Below are 24,055 nucleotides of genomic sequence, written 5' to 3'. Positions count from 1 at the left end.
TTAGCTCTTGTAAGCAACAGTCTCTGCACAAAAAAAAGTCTGCCTAGCTTATACAGTAAGGATTATGTCACTTTAGCAGAGAAATTCTGAGCAATTTTACTAATTAATTTCATACATAGGGAGATTGAGTTTCTTGATGTCCTAGCAAAACTATTGACAATATTGAGTTTGTGCTTTCATAAATTCTTGACAAAGTGTGTCATGCAGAGCATATTAACTTGCCTCTTGCCAGCACGTTCTGTAATGAAGCATGCACTTGCCTTGGGCACACAATAGTTGTTGTTTATGAAATGTGGTAAATAAAGCAACAGCCTTTGGTTCAAGCAAAACAAGTTAGGTAGAACTTGAGGTTCCAGATAGACATATGTTAAAAACACCTTTCTACCTCATAATTTCATAAACATTGGAGATAGGTTTTTACTTCCTTAAGCAATATTAAAATGTGTTTTGTGCACAGAGAATGTAACACTAAAATTAAAACGATTACATGTAAATAGAAATCAAGAAAACTGACATCCTGGAGATCTATGTATTTAACTGATCAACATTTCACACTTTTATGAACAACCTCTTTGTCTTGGCTCCTCCCTTAAGAAAAGTTTTTCTTAACTTTAAAACCTCAGTTACCTGCACCAGATTTGGGTCAAAGCAGTAAGTCAGTTTAAAATGAGTGTTCTATTATTGATATAGGCAAAACAACAAGCTACAGGAGTTATACCATTTTGTTTTCAGGATCTCGTCCTAAAGGAGTCAACTTTGTTTTGTAGCAAAGTTTAGCCTGTGTATCCTTCGCTACTTGTGAACTGAAGTAGAGTCTGCAGGCAATGGGACTTCAAATAGAAGATGGACTGACTTTAGGAAAGTAGATCCCAAGTATTCTAGAAAGCAAGATTGTTAGAGGTGTTGCTAGAGTAAGCAGCAGAATGGGTTTTTAAATATTCTTTGCAAATGGGACTTTGATATAATTGTATGGCAGATCATCTCAACTGTTTAGGTTTGGTAGTATTGCAGCATCCACCAAGGAATTCCTGTGTTTTAGAGGACAGATCAGTGAATTGCTGTATTTACAGATCTAATCAGGATCACTAAATCTCAAAAATATAATGGCTAGGCTGCATCATGCACTGCCTTTGATATAGGCTGCCTTTTTTCGTCTCCAGATAAAGTTCTACCAGCTGCATTTATTTAAAAATCCTTGCAGCTACATCACACTCTTTAGTGTAGTATATTTAGCCTGGTTTTGACTACACCAGACCAGCAAGTAGTACAGTGTCAACTTTCCTGAAAAAAAAAGCACACTGCCAGGCTATAATTAACCCTCAGTCTTTCTGCTATGGAGGAGCCAGAAGATTCTGTTGGTTTGTGATCAGGAAGTCATAGGGCAGGCCACATTTGCAGTGGCAGACAATCAAGGACATGTTGGGTTGTCTTTCAAGTTACCATTTCAAGCCATAAGACAGGCTTACTTTTAGTAATTTCAGGGTTACTAAGTACTTTAAAAAATTAACTAATAAAATAAGGCTGTACGAAGTGCTAGGAGTAGTACAGTTTTCCTGTGTGCGTTGTTTATAGCTATATAGGCAGATTGCATGTGCCTGCAGTCAGAGCACAAGCTCTGCAATTAGTTGGTACAATAACAAATATCCTAGTGCATGTCATGATTATGATGTCAGACTTTGCATTTATATATCATAGTGAAACAGACTCATTGAAGTTGTATGGTTTACCCTTTTCTCTCAGATAGTCAGTGTGAAGCGTGAACCTTGGAGCCGGAGGACACGTGCTGCGCAATGGAAAGCAGTGCGAAAGTGCCTACGCGTATTTTTGCCAGTGTCACAAGGGCATGCCTGCTACTATTGCGAGCGTCTGCACCATCATGTAGACATGCCACTTGCATTCACAGGATAAGTTTCTAACCACTTCTGATTCTTAAATGGCAATCTTTTTTCCATGGTGCAACTAGTTGAGCTTGCTTTTAATTAGTTACAAGGTGTCCTGTGGCAAAGAGGAAGTTTCATACCTTAGCTAGTCATGGATACCTGAAGATTTATCTTGAATTCTTAACCTATCAGCAGTCTATAACTGATCTTCTCAATAAATGCCTTGCTTAGTACATATTTTATGAACACGGTGAATGAATCCACTAGCAGGTACAATCATGGCATCCTTTAACTGTTGACAACCCCAGATGGATAACATTCTCTTCACTGTTTCTCACTGTTCCAGCCTTTTCCTTTTAATCTACTGCTCAGTGTAGTATCTTCCTCTATTTCATTCATAACACCCATTTCTAAAAGGACATTCCCATTCTCTTCCAATGCACTTCAGGTTCTGCCTTACCACCTCACTAGACTTTGGGAGCCTATAAGTTTAAAAGAATTAAAATTGTAAGTTGTTTTTTATGCTATCTCCATACTGCTTGTATACTGCATATATGTAGAAACACAAAGTAAGGTCGTTCTCCTATACTTTCTTACTAGTTACTGCTGTGATTCTCCAGATGTTAGGCTGAAGCTACAGTAAGAAACTACCTGTAAAAAAGTACACATTTTCTAGCAAAGACCAGAATAATTCTGAGCTTCCCAGCAAGAAAATTTAACAACTAGAGAGTTACCACAGAACTACTAACATGAATGAATGAATGCAAATGGCTTAGAAATCTACATGGAATGTGTCTGACAAAGCAGACTTACTGCTTTATGTACACAAAATGGTTAGAGGATTTCTAGTTATGATTTATAGTAAATCCACATACTGGATTTTCTAATCTCCAGCTTTATGTAATGGAGATGCAATGAGTAACAAAATATAAGAGGATTAGTAGAAGGTCATCCTGATTTGCTAAATACAGCCTAACATAATACCTTAAAAATGTTTAAATACAGTTGTACATGTTAGAAATTTCACCACTGTAGAAAGCCATGAAATCCAAGGTAGACTCACTCCTAAACTGCAAAACACAAGATTAAATTTTTGATCAACAGTATTAGAATATCTAAAACTTGACAGTGGAATAGATAAACCACCACACCAGGAGCACTTTCTAAAAAGAGTGGGGAAAAAAATTAAGAACTCATCATATAATTAGATTGATTCTAACTTGGACTAGCTTCTTTTTTGAAGTGCAGAATAAATGGGAATAAACTTTATTTGCGGAGTATACAACCGAGCATGGTATGGATGATGGATATGGGAAAGGAAGGAAAGGATCAACTGCCTGTTTCTTGTCATTTCAGCTGCCTTGTTTACACCTATTTGCAGCCCTAAATATTCCACTATCTACTTAGCCTGGGGAGCAGGGCAGAGAGCAGACTGGCTGAAAGGTGTTAAAGGAGAAAAAAGGCTCAACATACTAGGGGTTGGGGGTGTACAGGAGGAAAAGTGAAGGGGATAAATAAAGAGCAAGAGGCTGCTTTTACACAGTTCCAGTCCAAAAGTTAACCAGCTTGTGCAGATTGACTATTGCAAATACCTAAGCAGGAAAAGAGTACTTATTTTCAGAACACTTTTAAAGTAGTAATACAGATGACTTTGTGCTAGAATTCAATGTTTTCTGTAATACAATTTGAATTTCATATCTAGATGTCATCATGCATTTTGATCCCGTGTTTCCTCAAGTGAATTAGAAAGTGTTTCCAATAGGAAGCAAGGATGGGAAGTGGGAAAGCCAAACAAAAGAGCAAATTCAAGGTGGAGATTAGAAAAGCCTAAAGACATCAATCAGATTCTGTTGAAAAACAAAACAAAAGAGCCATACAAACTTCAGAAGGACAAAAAAAAAGGATGGGGAAGGGTATACTTTATGCAGACACTCAGGTAGAAGCTCTGCCTTTAAATAACATAACCTTTATCATTCAGTCAGAATAGAGCCCATCTTGTTCTAAACAGTGAAGAGCAAAGAAATAAAACAAGTTTCAGAAGACAAGAGACTCCATTCTGGTCAGCAACTTATTTGACTTTGCAGAGAAGCTATAAATGGTGAATTCAGATGTGTTATACCTTCCAGAGATGCCGGATCAAGATCAATCCAGATGCTCTCGGCTTTGTAGTTCCGTATTAAGTAGTGGATTTGGATTGGTTTTTTTGTGAATGTTAGCTGAGGAGGCAGAGGCAGTAAGGTTCATTTTTAGGAGTCCTGCTTAAAGGAATGTATGTAACTACTATCCATACTGCCACTTTTTTAGGTGGTTTGGGGGCAGAGAGGGAGAGAGCTGGGGGGGGTGTGTGTGTATATTTTGTTGTTTCTTATAAAGTAATTTTACACCATATGCTATAAAGCTAAACACATTAGTAATTACAGTACTAATTTTATCATGAGGCAGCACTTCCATACTATGCTCAAGTTCTCTTAAAATTTCTAAAAATTTTATTGTCTTGGCAAAGAAAATATATGCTACACTAATTTTGCAAGAATGCACATTACTTAAATAATCTGTCATGTTATTAGGGGTTTTAAGGGATTTTTACTTACTTTTTTTAAAGACTATTGACTTAAATATTTGAGGTCAGTACTGCACACAGTATTTATAAAATTTTCAGCTGACATTACCTTAGTGTTTTGAGAAGTTTATTCACCTTCATTGGTAACCTTTAGAAACCTTTCAGGTTTGATATATTAGCTGGGAGAACATACTGCAATTATGTCTGGCTTTTTTCCCTTAATTGTTATAACATTCATGTAGATTAACTGTTTTGATATTTGTCTTCTAACTCTATTTGTATGGAAACTAAAATTTGATTAGACACAAAAATTCTGAAACTATATTTTAAAGCACAGTAATATATTAGATATATCTTTAAAAAATATTTGTCTAAACATTTTATTTACAGCTGATCAAGCAGAATTATTTACTCATGTTGAAAGAGTTGAGAAGCTTGCTTCTTGTCACTATGCCCTGCAAGATTTTTGGAACAGCAGGTTTCAGTCTAAATATCTGATTTTTATTTGCAGATTGGCAATGAAAAAAACCAAAATAACCCTCCAAGTAATTATCAATTGGCAAAATTATACTGAAGATCTGTGCTTGCAAATGTACTGTTGCTACCAATGCTAGTTTAGCAATTAAAAAGCCATGTTCCATTTTCCATATAAATGTAGAATTTATCCATTACTTATCAGACTTTCTTTAAACTTCTTTAGCAAGCATTCTTTAATCAAGGAAATTATTAAAGCTGTAGCCATTTGACTTTTTTTGCATATTGATTATACTTCTCTAAACTATTAGTTTTCCTGTGATTCGATGTCTTTGTCAGCACAGAAAACAACTCAGGAATTTCATTGTGTTGAGCAAGGAAAATAGTTTCCAAAACCAATGAATATTTGTGATATAGGGAAAAAAACTGGCTTTCATTACTGTACATTTTAATTTCTGAACAAGTACAAACAAACTGCCAAGATGCTCATGAATGCTCAACACTTCTGCTTACATTCTGAAAAGCTTAATTATTTAGTTGTGTTTTATTCATTTCTATATCTTTTTTGTGGCCATGGAGTGAAGAAGGATGAGAAAAAGGTAGGTTCTAACATGAAACTTCTTGAAACATCAGATTGCTTTATCACTCCTCTAGTAGCAAAGTTGAAAATGCTTTTTTGTTGTTGCTGCATTGTTTCATAAAGCTTTGCTCTTTTTTCCCTAGGAAGTCCTTGACAGAATCTCTCTTCCTTCCTTTCTAAATAAAGTTGATTCATAAAGTATTTCTAAAAAGAGAGCTTTGTATGACTGGCACGGCCATTAATGGAGAGCCCACCTCTATTACCAGTTTCTCTCATTTTTTTTTCCTAATATGCTCTGTCTTTAAAGGCATTTCTTACTAAATTTTCTTATTACTGACTGGAGGTTAACAATAGCAAAGCTTCATTTATGAAAGGAACTGGGACTGACACATATATTTACCAGATGGCCTACACTTAAACCTTTACACTATTGCTGATGCAATTAAATAATTACTAGGGATAATTTTTAAAACCACCACCACAACACTTAAGGCTATTGTAGAAAAAAGATACTAGTAAGATTCCCATCAATACCAAACACCTTTTGCACACCTTTTAAGGCCAGGCCTTTTGTTCTCCCAGGTGTATTAACAGATGTGTTCTTGAAATTGCTTTGCATCTATGCCTCAAATAGGCTGACATTTAGGATCTGATATATATTTCTTTTCACTTGGCTAGACAAGTTTTGTAAATTAACACGAAGTATTTAAAACTTTACAGCCTAGCCTTTAGCACTAGAATGTCTTTGTTCTGTTAAACAAGAAAATGTCTCAAAAAGGTAGCTGGGGTGGTAAGGAGAAAGCAAACAGCTACTGTGAACAGAGGTGCTGAATGATGACAGCATATCTACAGAATGTCTGTGAAGAGACTAAGACAGTGCCAAAACATGTGATATTTTTTTAAAAACTAGCATACTCTTCAAAACTGGAATAACTCCAAGAACCAAGACTCCAGACTACGTTTATGCAACTTAGATCTAGCATTATGATTTTCACTGAAACATACCAAGACGACAACCGGAAAAGGCTACAAATTAATTCCTTGTATATAAGGTTTCAATATGTCAGAGTTAATCCTCAGGCCCTGTTCTATGATAGAAACAAAGTCTAAGGGCAAAACACACTGAAGTACTTGAACTGTATAACAACAGCTTTACATCTGATATAATTAACTAAGTCATTGTTTTTAGGCAAAAAGATAACTCCACTTTAAGGATACAAATTTACTTCTGTGAAGAGGAGTGTGTTCTAAACAAAACAAAGCAACCCTACCACACCTATTTGTAGTTTAATGTAGATTATAGCTCAGTATTAAAATAGTATATCCACTTACCATCATCTAGTGTGATGTCTTGTAGTCCGATTGTCTGAAAATTCAATTCTCGATCTTCAGGTTCAGGTTTAATGTTAACAGCTGCCCCATCTGGTGAAAACGGAGATGAATCGCAGACCGTGTGGTGTACAAGGGATGCTGCTGCATTCAGACCTCCCAGTGCTGGGCTGTGTGCTTGAGGGGAGGGCTGTCCCGAGTGACTCACAGCAGCTGGTGGGGGAGATGAGGCAGGTCCTGAGCTAGGAGATTGATAAGGCATAGATTGTAGCTGGGGAGAAGAAGGTCCAGACAGTGGTGAATGGACCAAAGGGTGGGAAGCTGTTGGGGATTGGGATGAAGCAGATGCTGGATTTGTAGAATGGTAAGGGACTTGCTGCAGCTGAGGAGAAGACTGCCCAAGGGATCGACTCATTGCAGAAGGGATGGAGCCCTGCCCAGCGCTTGGGCAGTGGTATCCCATCGACGGCAGGTGAGACGATGACTGTCCTGAATGAGCTGGGTGTGCCAGCGGGTGCCCTGCTGTACTTGATGTTGACACAGAACCTGTATTTGAAGAATGAAACTGCATTGGTGGTAAAGTTTGGCAGGTCAGATTTATCAGATGAGGTACAGCTGTTTCTTGCTGAAATGAAATAGCATCAAATCCTTGGCTGGAAGCAGAGTTCATAGGAAGACCAGACTGTCCATTGTATACATCGTTAGACTGCATAGGCTGGTAAGAAGGCCTCACAGGAGGAGGTGCTGTTACCTGAAAAGACTGAACCACAGCAGGAGGCAAAACATGACACTCTTCACTTGGACTGAGGTTTCTACCTTGCATATGTGGCAGGTGGGCTACTGCCGAGGTCACCATTGCTGTGTAAGGTGGTTGAACTGGACACACAAGGCTCCTGGGTGACGTAGACAGTAAGTTGTCATGTGGATGCCCTTGTTCTGGTGAAGGCAATGGAGTTCGGATAGCATGCAGGCCCTGGACGTTGCTTGTGTGAGGCAGGGCCAAAGATGGAACGGCAGACAAATCCACCTCATCACGGTGCTCTTGCTTCATGATAACTAGAGAAAGTAAAACATAAACATGGGTTGCTGTTTAACAGCCACAACAGTATTACGTCCTTGCTCCCATTTCCCTTTTTCTCTGCTCTTTTTCTCACTTTATGCCTGCTATATTAACCATTATAAGCCAGAACTCTCCTAGCATTTACTCAAAGGCAGTTATGTTCCCTTCTAAAATACTCTCCTATGCAATGTATGTTTTCAAAGACATCTGCAACCCAGTCAGAGAATGTCCAGTACATCTAAAGGGTACAGCTCAGAGGGGGTGTGTGGGATGCTGCTGGGCTTCACTGAAAATAGGCAGGACAAGAGTTCAGTATCAGGCAGTAGGAAAAGCTGAATTAAATTTTTAGGTGGCCTCAAACTTCCCTTAGCCTCTTACCAAGATTACAGCTGAACTTTGGAACCACAGTTCAACTAGTTTCCATAGTGGATGTTGTTTTAATTAGAGTAGCTCTTTCAGCATATGCCCCAAATCTGGTGATGGCAACAATTTGTTCTTATAGTATAAACTGACACACCTTTTTTGTGGTTTTTTTTGTGTGTGTGGGGGGGAGGGTTGTGTTTTTTGGGGTTTGTTTTGTTTTCTTAAAGCTACTGGTAGACTCATGAGAACATACTGATTTAAAATACAAATAGTAGAAAAATGCAAACACTTATCAGCTCAATTCCTACTTCATACAATCCACTGTTAAAGAAACATACATTTATAGATAAAATGGATTTTGAAATGTTTGTACAGTAACAGCTGTAGCTCTAGTTAAACTTGCTTATTTTAGAAGAAAGTGTCATTAATTCATTCCAGAACTGAAACATGGATTTTTAAAAAAATAGTTTAAGATGTGTCTTGTAACTAAGAATCTTTTAAGAATGGTTTTTAAGAATGGTTGAAAAATACCACAAATTTGGTAATACAAGTAATGCATACTTAGTGTACCAAATACCTAGGTAACACTGCTTAATTAGTAGGCAATTTTAGAGCACAAGTGACCCAAACTTATTTAAAATAGCATAAACTAATGGTAGTTGGCTTTGTCAGCATACACATTAGCTTTCATAAGTTCATCTGAATACCCATATCTGACTTTAAAGATTCCATCAGATACCTGACTTGAGGTCCTCCAAACAATACCAAGCGTCTAGCACAATCACTGGTACCCTGTGAATTCTGACTACCTTAAATAGGTATGAATTTCTTAAAAGGAAATACAGTAAGTAGCATATCTAGTAGTAACCAGCTCCTTGTACCAAATAGAGGGAGTTAAGATGTTTTAACTATATGTACAGTTAACATGTACAGTTTTTGCTTTTGGGTAAGTTACAAACTATTTTCTCTCAACATCCTGTAATGTGTCCAGAGAGGGGGAAAAATATTTTTTGTCTTCCTTGTATCTAAACCTGGTATGTTTTTTTTTTGTTTTGGTTTGGGTTTTTTTTACATTTGAGGAGGGGGGAAATGTATCAAGCCGATCCTCATCACTAGGGTTATTTAGAAAAGCAGCTTCTGAATTTCACCATCATTCTGAAAGGAAAATAGAATGCAAAGTATTCTGCAGGAAGTGTAACGAGGGAATACCTGGCTGTAAAAAGTATCACTGTAGCTTAATATTCTAAGCTTTTCAGGTAGACAAGCTTAAGTAAGCAGTTTTACAAACAATTCATAGCTACTTTTATCTATCTATCAAAGGTATAAGGCTGTCTGAATTAGTTTCAAATGTCTACTTTAAAAAACAAAATAAAATGCAACTTATGATTTTTTTTTTGTTTAATACCTGGTGTGTAAGTAAAACGTTGAGACTGGCTCTTTTTCCTTTTCCCATTGCAGAGATAAAATTGCACCTGAACTGCAGCTGTAATGGTTTTGTTATGGTATGGAGGAACTTCAAGTATGATGTTTGTCTATATAAATGTTGAAAAAAAAGAAAAAGCTTTACATATCAAATGCAAATGAAACTGCTATTAATTACAGAAAACCTAACGCATGTCACAAACCTAAAGCAAAATGATATTTTGAAATGGTAAACTTCAAGTTTATGCATATTGCATAGTAAAATAGTACTATAAGCAAACTTTTATTTTGAGACTTTTTTTAACATTAGCCTTCTGAAGGTAATGTTTTTAACTAGACACATCACCTAAAGGGTGTTTTGTTTCTCTGCCAGATCTTAAAAAACTCTAGCAAATTACTGCATTTTGGATCATTAATCTTTTAAAAATTTTAGTGAACTGAAAATCATCTTAGAAAAATTATCTTCAGTAGTCTTTTGTCAATTTTCAGTTTTTTTCATTGCTTTCACAAGCAGCACATTAGTTCCAGTTCCTTCAAAGCATCATCGTAATGGCTGCTTTATAGTATTAAGCCAATTTAGAAGTCTCCAGTTGTCTCTGAATCAGTCAATGATCTACTTTACTAAATGAAGTCTAAACTTAAAAACAGCAATGATGTCTAGTTCCTCATTTTAAAACAGAACGCTTTCTAAAGTAATAAAAATTTTCTCACCCCTTGACATTTTTCCCTAATGATCTTCCCTTCTACCTCCCACTGAGGTCGTCCATCTGTTGAGAGAAATTTACAAATAATTAAAGCATATTCCAAACCACTTAAATACTTAATCTTAAAAATACTTAAGTGCTTAATATGAAACTGCACTTATTTTCTGTTATTAAGAGGTTATTCTAATATGATACATTGATATATGATATACTGATATGATACATACTGACAAAGATATATTGTAAACAAAATGTGAAGTACAGAGATTATTCAGGAATTTCAACACTGCAGACGTGGTCTGTAAGCTGATCATTCACCAGGATTCTATATTTTAACAGAAACTGCTGATTACAGAGTAAGATTTAATTCCAAAAGAGGCAGTGTGTACTATAAGTGTACAGAGGGATTCCCCCCCTCCATTTTTATAGAAACATTTTTGAAAGGTAGTTGAATTGCTACTAACACTTGTGATTATTTAAACAAACTTGCTGATCACTTGCACGTTAAGTCACCATGGCAGAGACAACATAGACCATATCTTCATGTACATACCCACAGGTTATAGAGTCAAAATAAACACCCTCCCCTGAAGCAAAAGACCCTGTAGTTTGAACACCAGGCACATCCATCACCTTGGTGACCCTCTTTCTGCTCTGACCCAGCACAAACACATTATCCTTAGTCTAGCACTTGGGTCTCCTGTTATTGTGCATTGTACAGGTTATCAGGAAACCTATCTAGCAGTAGGGATGCTTTCAAGGTGTTCAAAATACAGTATTGCATAAACCTCCCTGATTTTGCATTTGCTAATAAAAAAAGCCCCAACTCTTTTACGTAGGTATTTATGGAAATACAAAGATACAGAAGAGCTGGTCTTGGTTGCAAACTTATTAATGCCTTTTGCTACTGTTTTCCCAGAAGTTCAAATCAGATGTTCAAGTCACAGCACTTATGTAAGTTGTTCAGATTTTTATACTCTCTATGTTTAAAGAAACAATCAGGGAAGAAAAGGAACTCTATGTATTAGGATAGCTAGTCCTACATTTTCAATTATCTTTCATGCATTTTAGTCTAAGAAACTTTAAGATCAAGAGACATATCCAGATGAGGTACAGAACCATGCAAGAATGCTGAGTAACTGAACAACATCTCTGAGCAACATGTATGCATGTACCTGAGCGTGTGTGCATGCACACCTCTACATACTGCAAAGCAAAACCAAAACCTTGCAAAACAATCATTATATCCACTTGTAGAGAATGAAAAATAAATAGTATTTGACAGGATTTATTAGTGTTAAGTTTTCTAGTTTTTCTAGACATTTCACTGCACAAAGAAAACACTCCATCTATAGTTCACCTCAACTGAAATGCAAGTCTACAATATAATATTTCACTTTACTGATATACAAGTAAAGCCAGGTGCAGTTCTCACCCATGACTAAGTGCTGCCTAGAACACTGAACTTGGATTCTGGAGAATGAGGATCATGTAAATACACTGACTATAACATTTCTGGTTTCTTGGCAATTAAATAGATGACTGGCTTGTGGAGCACAGAAGTGTTTACTACCAGTACAGAAGATGACTGTTACTGCACTGCTCGTTGCCAGCTGTGCCCCCACACACACCTGTCTGCTGTCAGAGGCACAGCTGAAGCATACACTGCACACCTAATCATAGCCAGATCTGGAGACTTGATAAAAAATTCATCCCTTAAGAGTAACTTCTATAGAAAAGCATTACGAAGCTATACTGAAAAAGAAAACAGTAGGTTTTTTAAATTACTGTTTACTTCATTAGATTAGGAGTAAGTCTGTTCCTATGCAATGACCGAATCAGATGTAACATGACATGAGTGACAAATACTACATTTATATTAGTTCCCATTTTCACTTTTTTAGGTTTATATAATGAAAAAATACATGATGTGATGTGTAAACAGTATCTTTCAACTATACACAATTCAAATGTAGTTAGCCTGTAGTAGTCTACCTGAATCACAAGTACTATTTCATTAACAACTGCCAACCAACATCATAATCAGTGCCCAAAATGAACTTTCAGATCACTACTTGTCACTTATTTTATGTTTTCCTAAACATCATTAATTCCTACATCCAAGCTCAAGTGCTGTTTTTGGTTTTGTTTTCAATTAAAAAAAAAAAAAAAAAAAGATTGTATTTACTTTGTCCTTTTTCAAAAAATATTATTTTGGATTCTGGAAGAAAATTGGATCCTGTCACGACCATTTCATGACCTCCATTTACTGAGCAACTGTTGATGCTGTACTTCTCAATCTGTGGAAGTTCTTGAGCAGATCGCTGAGCTTTAAAAAAACAAAAGAGAAAAAATATTATTCACAATTTTAATCACAGTGTCATTGATGATCCTAAGTCAAAGAATCAGGGGTGAAACAAAAACAACCATCTGTTCACATATGTAGATAATACTGGTGTATGATTTATCTTAGTTTTAAAAATTATGTTTAAATTATATAATTACAGACAAGAAATACAATGGAGACATGACCTCTCTCTACTGTTAGGGCAAATGAAATTTTTAGTTTAGGAATATTAGTCCAAAAATTACTTTTTTTATTTTATAGACAAATGAATTCTAGGAGAAATGCAGGTTGAGGTCATGTTTTGATTCTTAAGTGCCAGCATTTAACAAACAAACTCTCTAGAAGTTCAGCTGTTCACAAGATAACACTTCATAAAGAAAACTAATGGCACAAAAGTTCTTCCTGAAATTAATACTTATTTTCACTGAGATGTATCATCTCCCTCTGCTCCTATAGAGGAACTAATGAAGCTGCTAGATGTGGGACTGTCATATTTGGTTTAAAACCTAAAATATTCTTTTTCCTTCCAACTTTCAGGCTGCCATTTGGCAAGTACCATTTTAAAATAAAGCTGTATTACTTTTTGGTAATGTAGCTCTTGATGCACAGTGCTTTTTACACCCATTTACTATGTATAATTCTGAAAATAAAAATTGTCAGAATGAAAATACTACAGACACAAGTAGAAAACATGAAAATAAATTATGTATAGTTAAAACAATCTTACAGCATTCAACAGGTATGGAAGCAGTCTGCAGAGATAAGACTTTTCCACTAGGCTGTGGGATGTGAACACGAAACACAAGGCGCACCCTGGTGTTCTTCCTTCCAATATCTGTCTCTCCTTTACGGAGCTCTATATCTGAATTGCGAAGTTTCAAAATACCAGCACAATCAATACTGGAGATAGGTGAGGATGGATGAATTAAAAGAGAAATGAAAGAAAATTAATCAGACTCTTGCCAAAGGACATTCTGTCAGCCTTTCTTTTGTTAACGCATGAAGAGCATTTTATTTTTCCCCCACATTTACCTATTTTATGTGTCTGAGATTATAAGACTGTCAGTGTCAAAAATGGCAGCAAGTATTCGGTTGAAACATTTGGTGTCAAAGATGTCTAACTGCTGCTTTTTTGAGCCTTTACAAGATTATGCATTATTGCACATTGTTTAACCTTTAAAGTAAGTCAATATAATTTACAAGGAGTGACCTATATTTAATTTTACCTTAGGAGGGACAAAAAAACGATGAAAAGTTCAGCCATTGAATCCCAGCTCCCATTGCACAGAGCTACTGATTGCTCATGAGACACACACACATTATTAAAGCAACAACCACACAGAAGCCTGTGAGGAATGTTATCTTGCACATCATCGTGGGCTCACAGCATTCAATGGAACTGGCATCAAGACTGCAACTAGGAAAACCTGAGCTGACTTCAGAAGTCTACATAAGAAATGGAAGTGCTACATAAACAAATACTCATGCTTTACTCTGTTTGCTGACACTCGAAGCTAGACTAGAGCAGTTTTTGTTGCTGTAACTAACCATCATACTATTATTTAGCACATTCTATCTGGCAAGACCTGCAAAAATAAAAAAATAATCAAAACAAGAAAAAGGCCTGCCAAGATACCTGAAATCAGCATTTACAAGCAACTCAACTGTATGGCTATTTTCACAGAAAAAAGTAATATGCTTTTGTAAAATCACACAAAACTCTACCAGGCACTAACCCACAGGCAATTCTACAACGTGGAATCACACGTATGTATGGATTGTAGGGGGAAGTATAATTCCAGAAGCATTTACCCAACTCCCTGTCAATCTTATGAGCTTTCCTGTCTCTGAACATTAGTTTTTTCATATTGGCATGTTTAAAGAGCTATGTCTATTCTTAGTAGTGATCTGTGTGTGTGGAAAACATGCTAGTCTACAATGTTTTTTTCTTTCACCTTTGTACCAATGAAAAATAACAGTAATAAAAAAGACACATAGCAACTAAACAGATAATTTATGCTGCAATGTACCTGGCTGACATATTATTTTCCGGAAGAAGTGGTATTTCCAAAACTTTTGTGCTGGCAATGATTATCTCCTGGCTGGCTGTTGCAACTGTTTTTCCAGTGATTCGGTGCACCTGGTAAAACGCATGAGGTCTTAAGTAACGGTCATCTGCAGTTCCGATGAACATTTGTAGGTTTACTGGCTTTTCACTGTAGCCCAGGAGCTGATGGAAAAAGTAGATGTAATATTAAAATATTAGACATAGAAATGCATAATATAAGTACACAACCAGTACAAAGACTTAAGAGTCAAATAGTAGTGCTTTAGTCCTCTTCAATCTCTTTAGAAATCAGAAAACAGTAGAGCTATCTGTCCCAAATATCAGCAAAAAAATTTGCTAGAACAAATTATTATTAAAATACCCCTATTAGTTTTGAATTTCTCAAGGAGACAATCATTTTAGCTCACAATTTTACGCACCAAAGTATGCTCCATTATAAATGTGTTTCTGATAGAGTTTTTAATCAAAGCTGAATTATTAGTTTTACTAAGATGCCTCTGGTTTCTAGAAATACTGAAAAATAGTTTTTCTACTATGGAATAGAATAGTGAGTTTATGAAAGCTAAGAGGTTTTGCAAATACAAATGTCTTGCACATCACAACATGTTAGGACAAAAAAAAATAATTCAGAGCTAGAAAATCAACTCTGAGTTATTTTGGAAAAAAATATTAAAACTCTAAATTTGATAAATGGCAATTCATGCATCTTCCCTTTTCTCAAATACGACTAATCACCAGTGCACTCAATGGTCATAAAACCACCTGTTGCTTGAGCTAACAGCAGTAATTCTAGGCACAAAACACATTAAAACAGCAGAAGAAACTTAAATTAACTCTAAAAGAAGAACTAGTTTTATGATAGCACCTTGGTAACATATTATCCAGAAGATGTAAGGAAACAAATTTAACCAACAGTAATATGCAAGTTTCCTTTAGCCACTGCAATTTTAAGTCCAAAATCTATAAAATGCGTCTTAAAAATCCATGAGGTTTAATTCTCTTTCCTGCATTTGGCAGATGATGCACACTGCAAGTTATGTAACTTCTAAATAGCAATGCAGCAAATTCACATTTCATCAACTTTGACATCAACTTATGTTCAAACTGGAGGGAAGGCCAGACAGTTATTCTTTGAAAGCGGTTTGTCATTTCAGTATTTTTGTCTCTAGGGTGAGTTATTTGGTCACACAACAATATTGTCCAAGCTATTCACATAACCAACACTTAGAAAACAAACAAAACCATGTCAATTTAACCTACTTACAAGAGTAATTTAACTCCAGCAGTCAGCAGTACAAAAGCCCAGAGCACACCCACACCCAGAAATCAGACGCAGCGCTGTGGATCTCTGGTACCTTCCTGCAATATGGGTAGTCAGTTTTATGTTACGTAGAGCAGCTGAATGGCTGCTTGCTCTGGTCAAGTCATAGCCCTGACTGCACCTGCCATTTCTGTCACTTTCATTGGAGCTTTCTCAATCAAGAATAGAAATTGGTTTCCAACCCAATTCTGAAAATTTAAAGATCCACTCTCATAGCCTTCAGCTTTACATCAATGCTTTTGTCCAGATGTAATACTCAATCTGTACAACAGTATGGTCATGTTTTAATGAGTGTTCATCCCATTTGCCCATTGAGCTTAAATGTTAAACCCAAACCAACTGAAATTCATTCTTCACCTTTTCATATCCAGCACACTAACACAATCTAAAACAACTCAGGAAAGAGACACAGCATGTACCTGTTACTGACCAACAACTGAGCAGCTGACACACAAGGGTGATAGATTGAATGTATTTGTTACAATCACAGCACTGAGACCAAGAATAGAAATTGGTTTCCAACCCAATTCTGAAAATTTAAAGATCCACTCTCATAGCCTTCAGCTTTACATCAATGCTTTTGTCCAGATGTAATACTCAATCTGTACAACAGTATGGTCATGTTTTAATGAGTGTTCATCCCATTTGCCCATTGAGCTTAAATGTTAAACCCAAACCAACTGAAATTCATTCTTCACCTTTTCATATCCAGCACACTAACACAATCTAAAACAACTCAGGAAAGAGACACAGCATGTACCTGTTACTGACCAACAACTGAGCAGCTGACACACAAGGGTGATAGATTGAATGTATTTGTTACAATCACAGCACTGAGACTGGACTTGGAGAAGATGATTTTTTTTTTTTTTTTTTTTTTTTTGTTAATGAATGAAGGGAAAATAAAATAAAAACCAAATCAGAATTACTGTGTTTATTCCTTTTCTGGGCTGAGAGATCTCTAGTTCATTACTGCTATAAGGAGTCTGTCCTGCTTTTCACAGCTGTAGACAATGAATTCCCAATTCTGTTGTCCTCAGATCTTGCACCTTTCCTGGGAGATGCACCACATCTCCCAGCTGTTGCTCCTTTAAGAGGGCAGCCTACTTCAAATTTTGCCATAAAATGTTGACTGTTAGCACCACATTTTACATAGACTACAAACGAGGTTGTGCTAAAGCAGACTGGGTTCCTCAAATCCATGAATTCCCATCTGTCTCCTCACCTGATTCCAGCTGCCACTGAGAATTCATGCACAGGCAAGCTGAACAGACACACCTAAGGATGCTTAAAAAAAATGTCAGACCTCCTCATGGGTTTAACAATCCTTACTCTTTCAGTCCTTCATTAGAATGAAGGAAAAATATCTGCCACAAAAAGCCAAGATAACTCTAAAATCCAGGGTAGCTTTTATCAAATACAATTTCCTGTCTTACAATTGAAATATTTCCAACTGATTTCTTATATTTGTATTTTCATTTTATATACATTACTTGCAGACCTTTGTTCTGTCAAATATGTAAAATATTTTTGTTCCCTCTGGAGATCTCATTATGAACAGACCAAAATCCAGAAAAAAACCCAACAAACTTGGACACAGGACTCCATCTTTCAAAAATATTTTTTTTAAAAATACCAAATTAATATTTGTTTCATAATTTCTACAAGTCTGAATGATTTTAGGAGTTTAAAGAAAATTTAAGGACATGTATTTAGCATTTACAGCAAACATCTTGTCCCAAGTTCTCAACATTGTGACTCCACCTTCCATTTTCTTCAGAGTTAAAATTAAATCTTGAAACAATGGAATACAGCTTAAATGTGACGCTTGTTAACTGTGATCACTCTGATACTGGGAATTATATAATTTACAAGCTAGACCTATTAAAAAAATTGAATAACTTCCAAATGGGGTCACTGTGACAAAGCTGATTCCCAATTAAAAAACAGGCAGTGGAGAAACTATCCCCTACAGAAGCCTATACAAAGCAGGACCTTCATTTAGTGAAGCAAAATATACCCCATGCCAGTGTCTGTGAGACACTGACTACATATGAATTACTCAAAGCTGTCCAACACTACTGCTCCCATCCCTCTGAGTAAAGGTTCACCCCCTGTGCTTGCCCAGATATGCTATGATAAGGCAGCCCCGGTGTCTGCTAAGCACAGTGTGGGAGGGAAAAGCAGTGGAAAAGGCTGACAAAAAATGCCCACTCCACCAAGAGATCAGTTCTACATCAGCAGATTATCAAGTGCATTTTCTATGGGATGCTCTTGCCATATAGGCTGGTGTGCTGGTTGACTGTCTCACATCACTGCCCTCCCTTGGCTACATACTAAGGCAGAAATCTGAAACTATGTTACAGCAGCTCCAGAAGAAACAAAAAAATGCCTCACAAGACCCTACACATTAGTATCACCTTTAGTCACTGTCCTTCCAGTTTATATATTAAAGTAAATGCAAACAAACAAGAAATCCAGTGTGCCCAGGAAATAACAAGGAAAACATAATGAAACAGAAGACCTTTTAACCATAATTTAGAAGAAACCAATGCATATTTTAATACTCACACATACAAATAAGCCATCTCATAATTTAAAAAGTTCTGGAATAATATCAGAACAAAAATCTGAAAGTGTCATATGTACTTAGAAGTCATGCTACTGTAAACTAGTCTCAAAACAAATGAGCCAACAAGCCCAACTGGCTGCTTACACTGTGGCTTTGTTTCAAATTGCTGTAAAGGATCTGTGATGAGGTCCTGTTAAAGGTACTGGAATATTATATGATTAGGCAGAAAAGTATCATATTGGCAAGGTGGTAGAGACTGCAGAAATGATAACATAAAAGAAAACCAACGAAAAACCATAAATACAACATATGTTTTTAAGCAAGTATGGCAGTTAAGTAAGGGGGGGGGGGGCGGCAGTGAGGTGGGGAAGAAAAGAATAAATTACTGCTATAAGGAGTCTGTCCTGCTTTTCACAGCTGTAGACAATGAATTCCCAATTCTGTTGTCCTCAGATCTTGCACCTTTCCTGGGAGATGCACCACATCTCCCAGCTGTTGCTCCTTTAAGAGGGCAGCCTACTTCAAATTTTGCCATAAAATGTTGACTGTTAGCACCACATTTTACATAGACTACAAACGAGGTTGTGCTAAAGCAGACTGGGTTCCTCAAATCCATGAATTCCCATCTGTCTCCTCACCTGATTCCAGCTGCCACTGAGAATTCATGCACAGGCAAGCTGAACAGACACACCTAAGGATGCTTAAAAAAAATGTCAGACCTCCTCATGGGTTTAACAATCCTTACTCTTTCAGTCCTTCATTAGAATGAAGGAAAAATATCTGCCACAAAAAGCCAAGATAACTCTAAAATCCAGGGTAGCTTTTATCAAATACAATTTCCTGTCTTACAATTGAAATATTTCCAACTGATTTCTTATATTTGTATTTTCATTTTATATACATTACTTGCAGACCTTTGTTCTGTCAAATATGTAAAATATTTTTGTTCCCTCTGGAGATCTCATTATGAACAGACCAAAATCCAGAAAAAAACCCAACAAACTTGGACACAGGACTCCATCTTTCAAAAATATTTTTTTTAAAAATACCAAATTAATATTTGTTTCATAATTTCTACAAGTCTGAATGATTTTAGGAGTTTAAAGAAAATTTAAGGACATGTATTTAGCATTTACAGCAAACATCTTGTCCCAAGTTCTCAACATTGTGACTCCACCTTCCATTTTCTTCAGAGTTAAAATTAAATCTTGAAACAATGGAATACAGCTTAAATGTGACGCTTGTTAACTGTGATCACTCTGATACTGGGAATTATATAATTTACAAGCTAGACCTATTAAAAAAATTGAATAACTTCCAAATGGGGTCACTGTGACAAAGCTGATTCCCAATTAAAAAACAGGCAGTGGAGAAACTATCCCCTACAGAAGCCTATACAAAGCAGGACCTTCATTTAGTGAAGCAAAATATACCCCATGCCAGTGTCTGTGAGACACTGACTACATATGAATTACTCAAAGCTGTCCAACACTACTGCTCCCATCCCTCTGAGTAAAGGTTCACCCCCTGTGCTTGCCCAGATATGCTATGATAAGGCAGCCCCGGTGTCTGCTAAGCACAGTGTGGGAGGGAAAAGCAGTGGAAAAGGCTGACAAAAAATGCCCACTCCACCAAGAGATCAGTTCTACATCAGCAGATTATCAAGTGCATTTTCTATGGGATGCTCTTGCCATATAGGCTGGTGTGCTGGTTGACTGTCTCACATCACTGCCCTCCCTTGGCTACATACTAAGGCAGAAATCTGAAACTATGTTACAGCAGCTCCAGAAGAAACAAAAAAATGCCTCACAAGACCCTACACATTAGTATCACCTTTAGTCACTGTCCTTCCAGTTTATATATTAAAGTAAATGCAAACAAACAAGAAATCCAGTGTGCCCAGGAAATAACAAGGAAAACATAATGAAACAGAAGACCTTTTAACCATAATTTAGAAGAAACCAATGCATATTTTAATACTCACACATACAAATAAGCCATCTCATAATTTAAAAAGTTCTGGAATAATATCAGAACAAAAATCTGAAAGTGTCATATGTACTTAGAAGTCATGCTACTGTAAACTAGTCTCAAAACAAATGAGCCAACAAGCCCAACTGGCTGCTTACACTGTGGCTTTGTTTCAAATTGCTGTAAAGGATCTGTGATGAGGTCCTGTTAAAGGTACTGGAATATTATATGATTAGGCAGAAAAGTATCATATTGGCAAGGTGGTAGAGACTGCAGAAATGATAACATAAAAGAAAACCAACGAAAAACCATAAATACAACATATGTTTTTAAGCAAGTATGGCAGTTAAGTAAGGGGGGGGGGGGCGGCAGTGAGGTGGGGAAGAAAAGAATAACCGGGTCTTGCACATTACACAGTGTCATTCAGGGCCCGATAACAAACAGGAATCGTACCACAGTCTTAAGCAAGCAATAAGCAGGTCGCACAGTGTCCTACTGTTTCCAACAGCACCATTTACAGCTAAAAAGACAGCAAGCTTAACAGGCAATGGATGCTAATAAGCCAGCCTCATGCAATAACTAAAACTGAGGCACCTGAGGAGATTATCTAAGATATATTGATTATAAAAACCCCAAACAATGGACACTCCCTCCTCCCCGTTAAACTTCTATTACACAATTTTGTGCTTTAGAATTAACATTTTGCCATTAAATCTTGTCTAATTAGTAAGCTGACAACTCTCGGCATGACATGGATTCTGCAAGAGTCAAACTGGACATTTACAGTGTCAGTATTCAAAGAGAAGAGTCTGTGGGGGCCAGTGAGCATGTTAAAAATGATCCGATGGCTTGTGGAGAGGATGCCTGCACATCCCAGGTCACTGCTGTTACATAATCGTTCAAAGCCTTCAGTGAAACCAACACTCTGTGCCCAGCTCCACATGATTAAACACAGCCTGCTCCTACCATTCCTGGCACGGGACAATGCTGGATTGCTTTGTAGCTGAGACCACTCCTACATTATTTACCTGCAGGTGCATTCAGCAGTCTGCTGAAGATTATGGAAGTATTCTTAAATCCAGTATAGGAATAATCCTGTTGAGAGCAAGTCTTGGATGTCTCTCCCTACACAAAACTTAACAGAGTAAGCAAAGCAGAACCTTCTGCCCACCACCTGTGCTTCCTGCTGGAGACCAAATTATCACAGAATCTGAACCACCCTCCTAGGAATGGTGTCACCTCTCCCCCAAAAGAAAGATAGTAATGGGAGGCTGAGTTGCCATTATTGATGCAACACCTCTCATGTGAATACTCAGGGAGACTTTACCACCCCAAAACAACTTCCAATTAAAAAAAAAAGACGAAAAAAGAAAAAAGACATTTTGGAGTTTAAAACACTTTCCTTTTAAAAGGACAAAACCAAAAGTTTTGTTCTTAGTTTCATTGACAGCAGGGTGACACCCTCCCACTTCATCTGCTCTATGCACAATTTTGTGTGTTGGACAGCCCAAACATTTAAGTCAGTAAAAGAAAAAATTGCTAACTGTTCTTCAATGAAAATACCTACATAAATAACATGAAAGAAGAGGTACCGTTTTTTTCCAAAAGTCCACTGAAGTCATGGTATTTGTACAACTAGGTCACCTCAGTAAAGAATACTAATTATATACAAATACAAGAATATTGTCTGTATACACCCCACAAGTATTTAAATTACCATCGTTTCACCATCTATTGGTAAGTCCTGTAGAACCACCACGATGAAGATGCAGTATAATAAATGGCTACAATACCAGCCTGCTCAGGATTCAGTCATGGGTCACTTACAGAAAGACAGTAACTGAAACTACTGGCTGAGCACTAGGGATATTTTCAAGTACACCTTCCAGCAATTAACGTGCAATTTTATAGAGCTGCACACTACAAAGAAAAGTTACAAATTTTACTTAAAAAGAGATATAACCCTTTCCCAGGAGTAGCAAACAGCGTGCTGTAGACAACTAGTAAGTTCCTGCACACTGTCACTACTGACCTCTAGAAACCCTCCCCTGTAACAGAACACTGACACACCACCCACCGCTTCGCTGAGGAAACTCAGCCAAGTTGTTTTTGTGTTTCTATATCGTTTCCATAGCAAAGGTCAGTGCATGCGTAAGTTAAACTAAAGCTGGAAGGCTGAAGACTGAAGGTCACTACGGGATAAGCCACAAGAGCTTCACGTCAAAGCAGTTCTAGCCATATTACTATGCTGCACACAGACAACTCATGCATGCATGTCAGTTCTTAGCTTACAATTCCTACCGAGTAACTACAAAGGCAGTAAGTTAGAGAGAATTCTTGCATCGTCAAGAAGTCATATTTTATATTACAAAAACATTCATACACTCCTGTACATATGGAAAATCCTTAAAAAAAATATGTAGCATTCAACTACATAGATTAATTTAACCACTGAAGACAGCAGCTTTTTTAGACCTGGAATCTTGTTGTAGCTGAGAACCTTCTCCTTGCTGAATACAGTGAACAGGTCACATTAACTAAGAGGCATCAACCTGGAAAAAATAAGTTATCATTTTTCCAGATTGCATGCAATTATATCTGGCTCACGTGTCATCAGTTCCATACTCTGATTGAAAGGAAAGCTTTCAACACTCCACAAACTTGCAAGAAGACTTCTTTAGTCTCTAATATTTATAAGTTTCACCTCTCCTCCCTGCCTTTTTTAAAAATTAGAATAATAGAATCATGGAATGTTTAAGGTTGGAAGGAACCTTAAAGATCATCAGGTTCCAGCCTCCCTGCTGTAAGCACAGACACCTCCCGCTAGGGCAGGCAACACAAAGCCTCTTCCAACCTGGCCTTCAACACCTTCAGGAAACAGGCATCCATAACCACAAATTAACCACAAATCAAGAAGATTCTGTCTATGTTCTCCATTAACCCAAATATTACCCATCTCTTTTCACATGTAAATATTAACTATCCCCAAGATGTGATTACTTAAAAACCTGTAACAAGACTTGAGAAAAATATCCAGCAGAAAATATACTCTTCACAGCAAACAGGTATTTATTAGACAATAGTATATTTTGATACTGTTTTTCTGAACAAAACCTTCCTGTTTATTAAAAAAGATAATAGCATCACTGAATCCAGAAGCAATGTCAGCTAAATAAAAAAAAATAAAAATGGAACTATAACTTGTGGGAAGGAGGAAGTCAGAAAAATAATTTCATTAGCTAAGTTCTACACTCAGCAATCAAGCAATACTTATACTAATGACTTTCAGATAGTGCCAGAACCTATTTGATTGTATTTTAAAGCAATTTTCCTGCAAAACTCGCCAGCTTTATTAGGAAATTGCCATGTTTAACCAAACTTTCACTGGGGTTTAATACTAATGT

At 36.8% G+C, this 24,055-nt stretch overlaps 1 protein-coding gene across 1 annotated transcript in view; it reads right to left on the bottom strand.

Moving 5' to 3' along the window:
* Positions 1-24,055, bottom strand: part of NFATC3 (nuclear factor of activated T-cells, cytoplasmic, calcineurin-dependent 3) — a 54,693-nt gene that overhangs the window by 10,297 nt on the left and 20,341 nt on the right. Inside the window, exons 4-9 of the mRNA XM_010004437.1 lie at positions 14,750-14,949; positions 13,447-13,619; positions 12,561-12,701; positions 10,380-10,435; positions 9,652-9,778; positions 6,827-7,879 (exon numbers count right to left, since the gene is read on the bottom strand). Coding sequence (XP_010002739.1) covers positions 6,827-7,879; positions 9,652-9,778; positions 10,380-10,435; positions 12,561-12,701; positions 13,447-13,619; positions 14,750-14,949 — 1,750 coding nt within the window. The remainder of the gene's footprint in view (positions 1-6,826; positions 7,880-9,651; positions 9,779-10,379; positions 10,436-12,560; positions 12,702-13,446; positions 13,620-14,749; positions 14,950-24,055) is intronic.

The sequence above is a fragment of the Chaetura pelagica genome, unplaced genomic scaffold (genome assembly GCF_000747805.2).
Source record: "Chaetura pelagica isolate M959 unplaced genomic scaffold, ChaPel_1.0 scaffold449, whole genome shotgun sequence".
In the NCBI taxonomy this organism is placed as follows: Eukaryota; Metazoa; Chordata; class Aves; order Apodiformes; family Apodidae; genus Chaetura; species Chaetura pelagica.
Note: the sequence above shows the minus strand (reverse complement) of the source record. Positions and strands in the feature narration are given on the sequence as shown.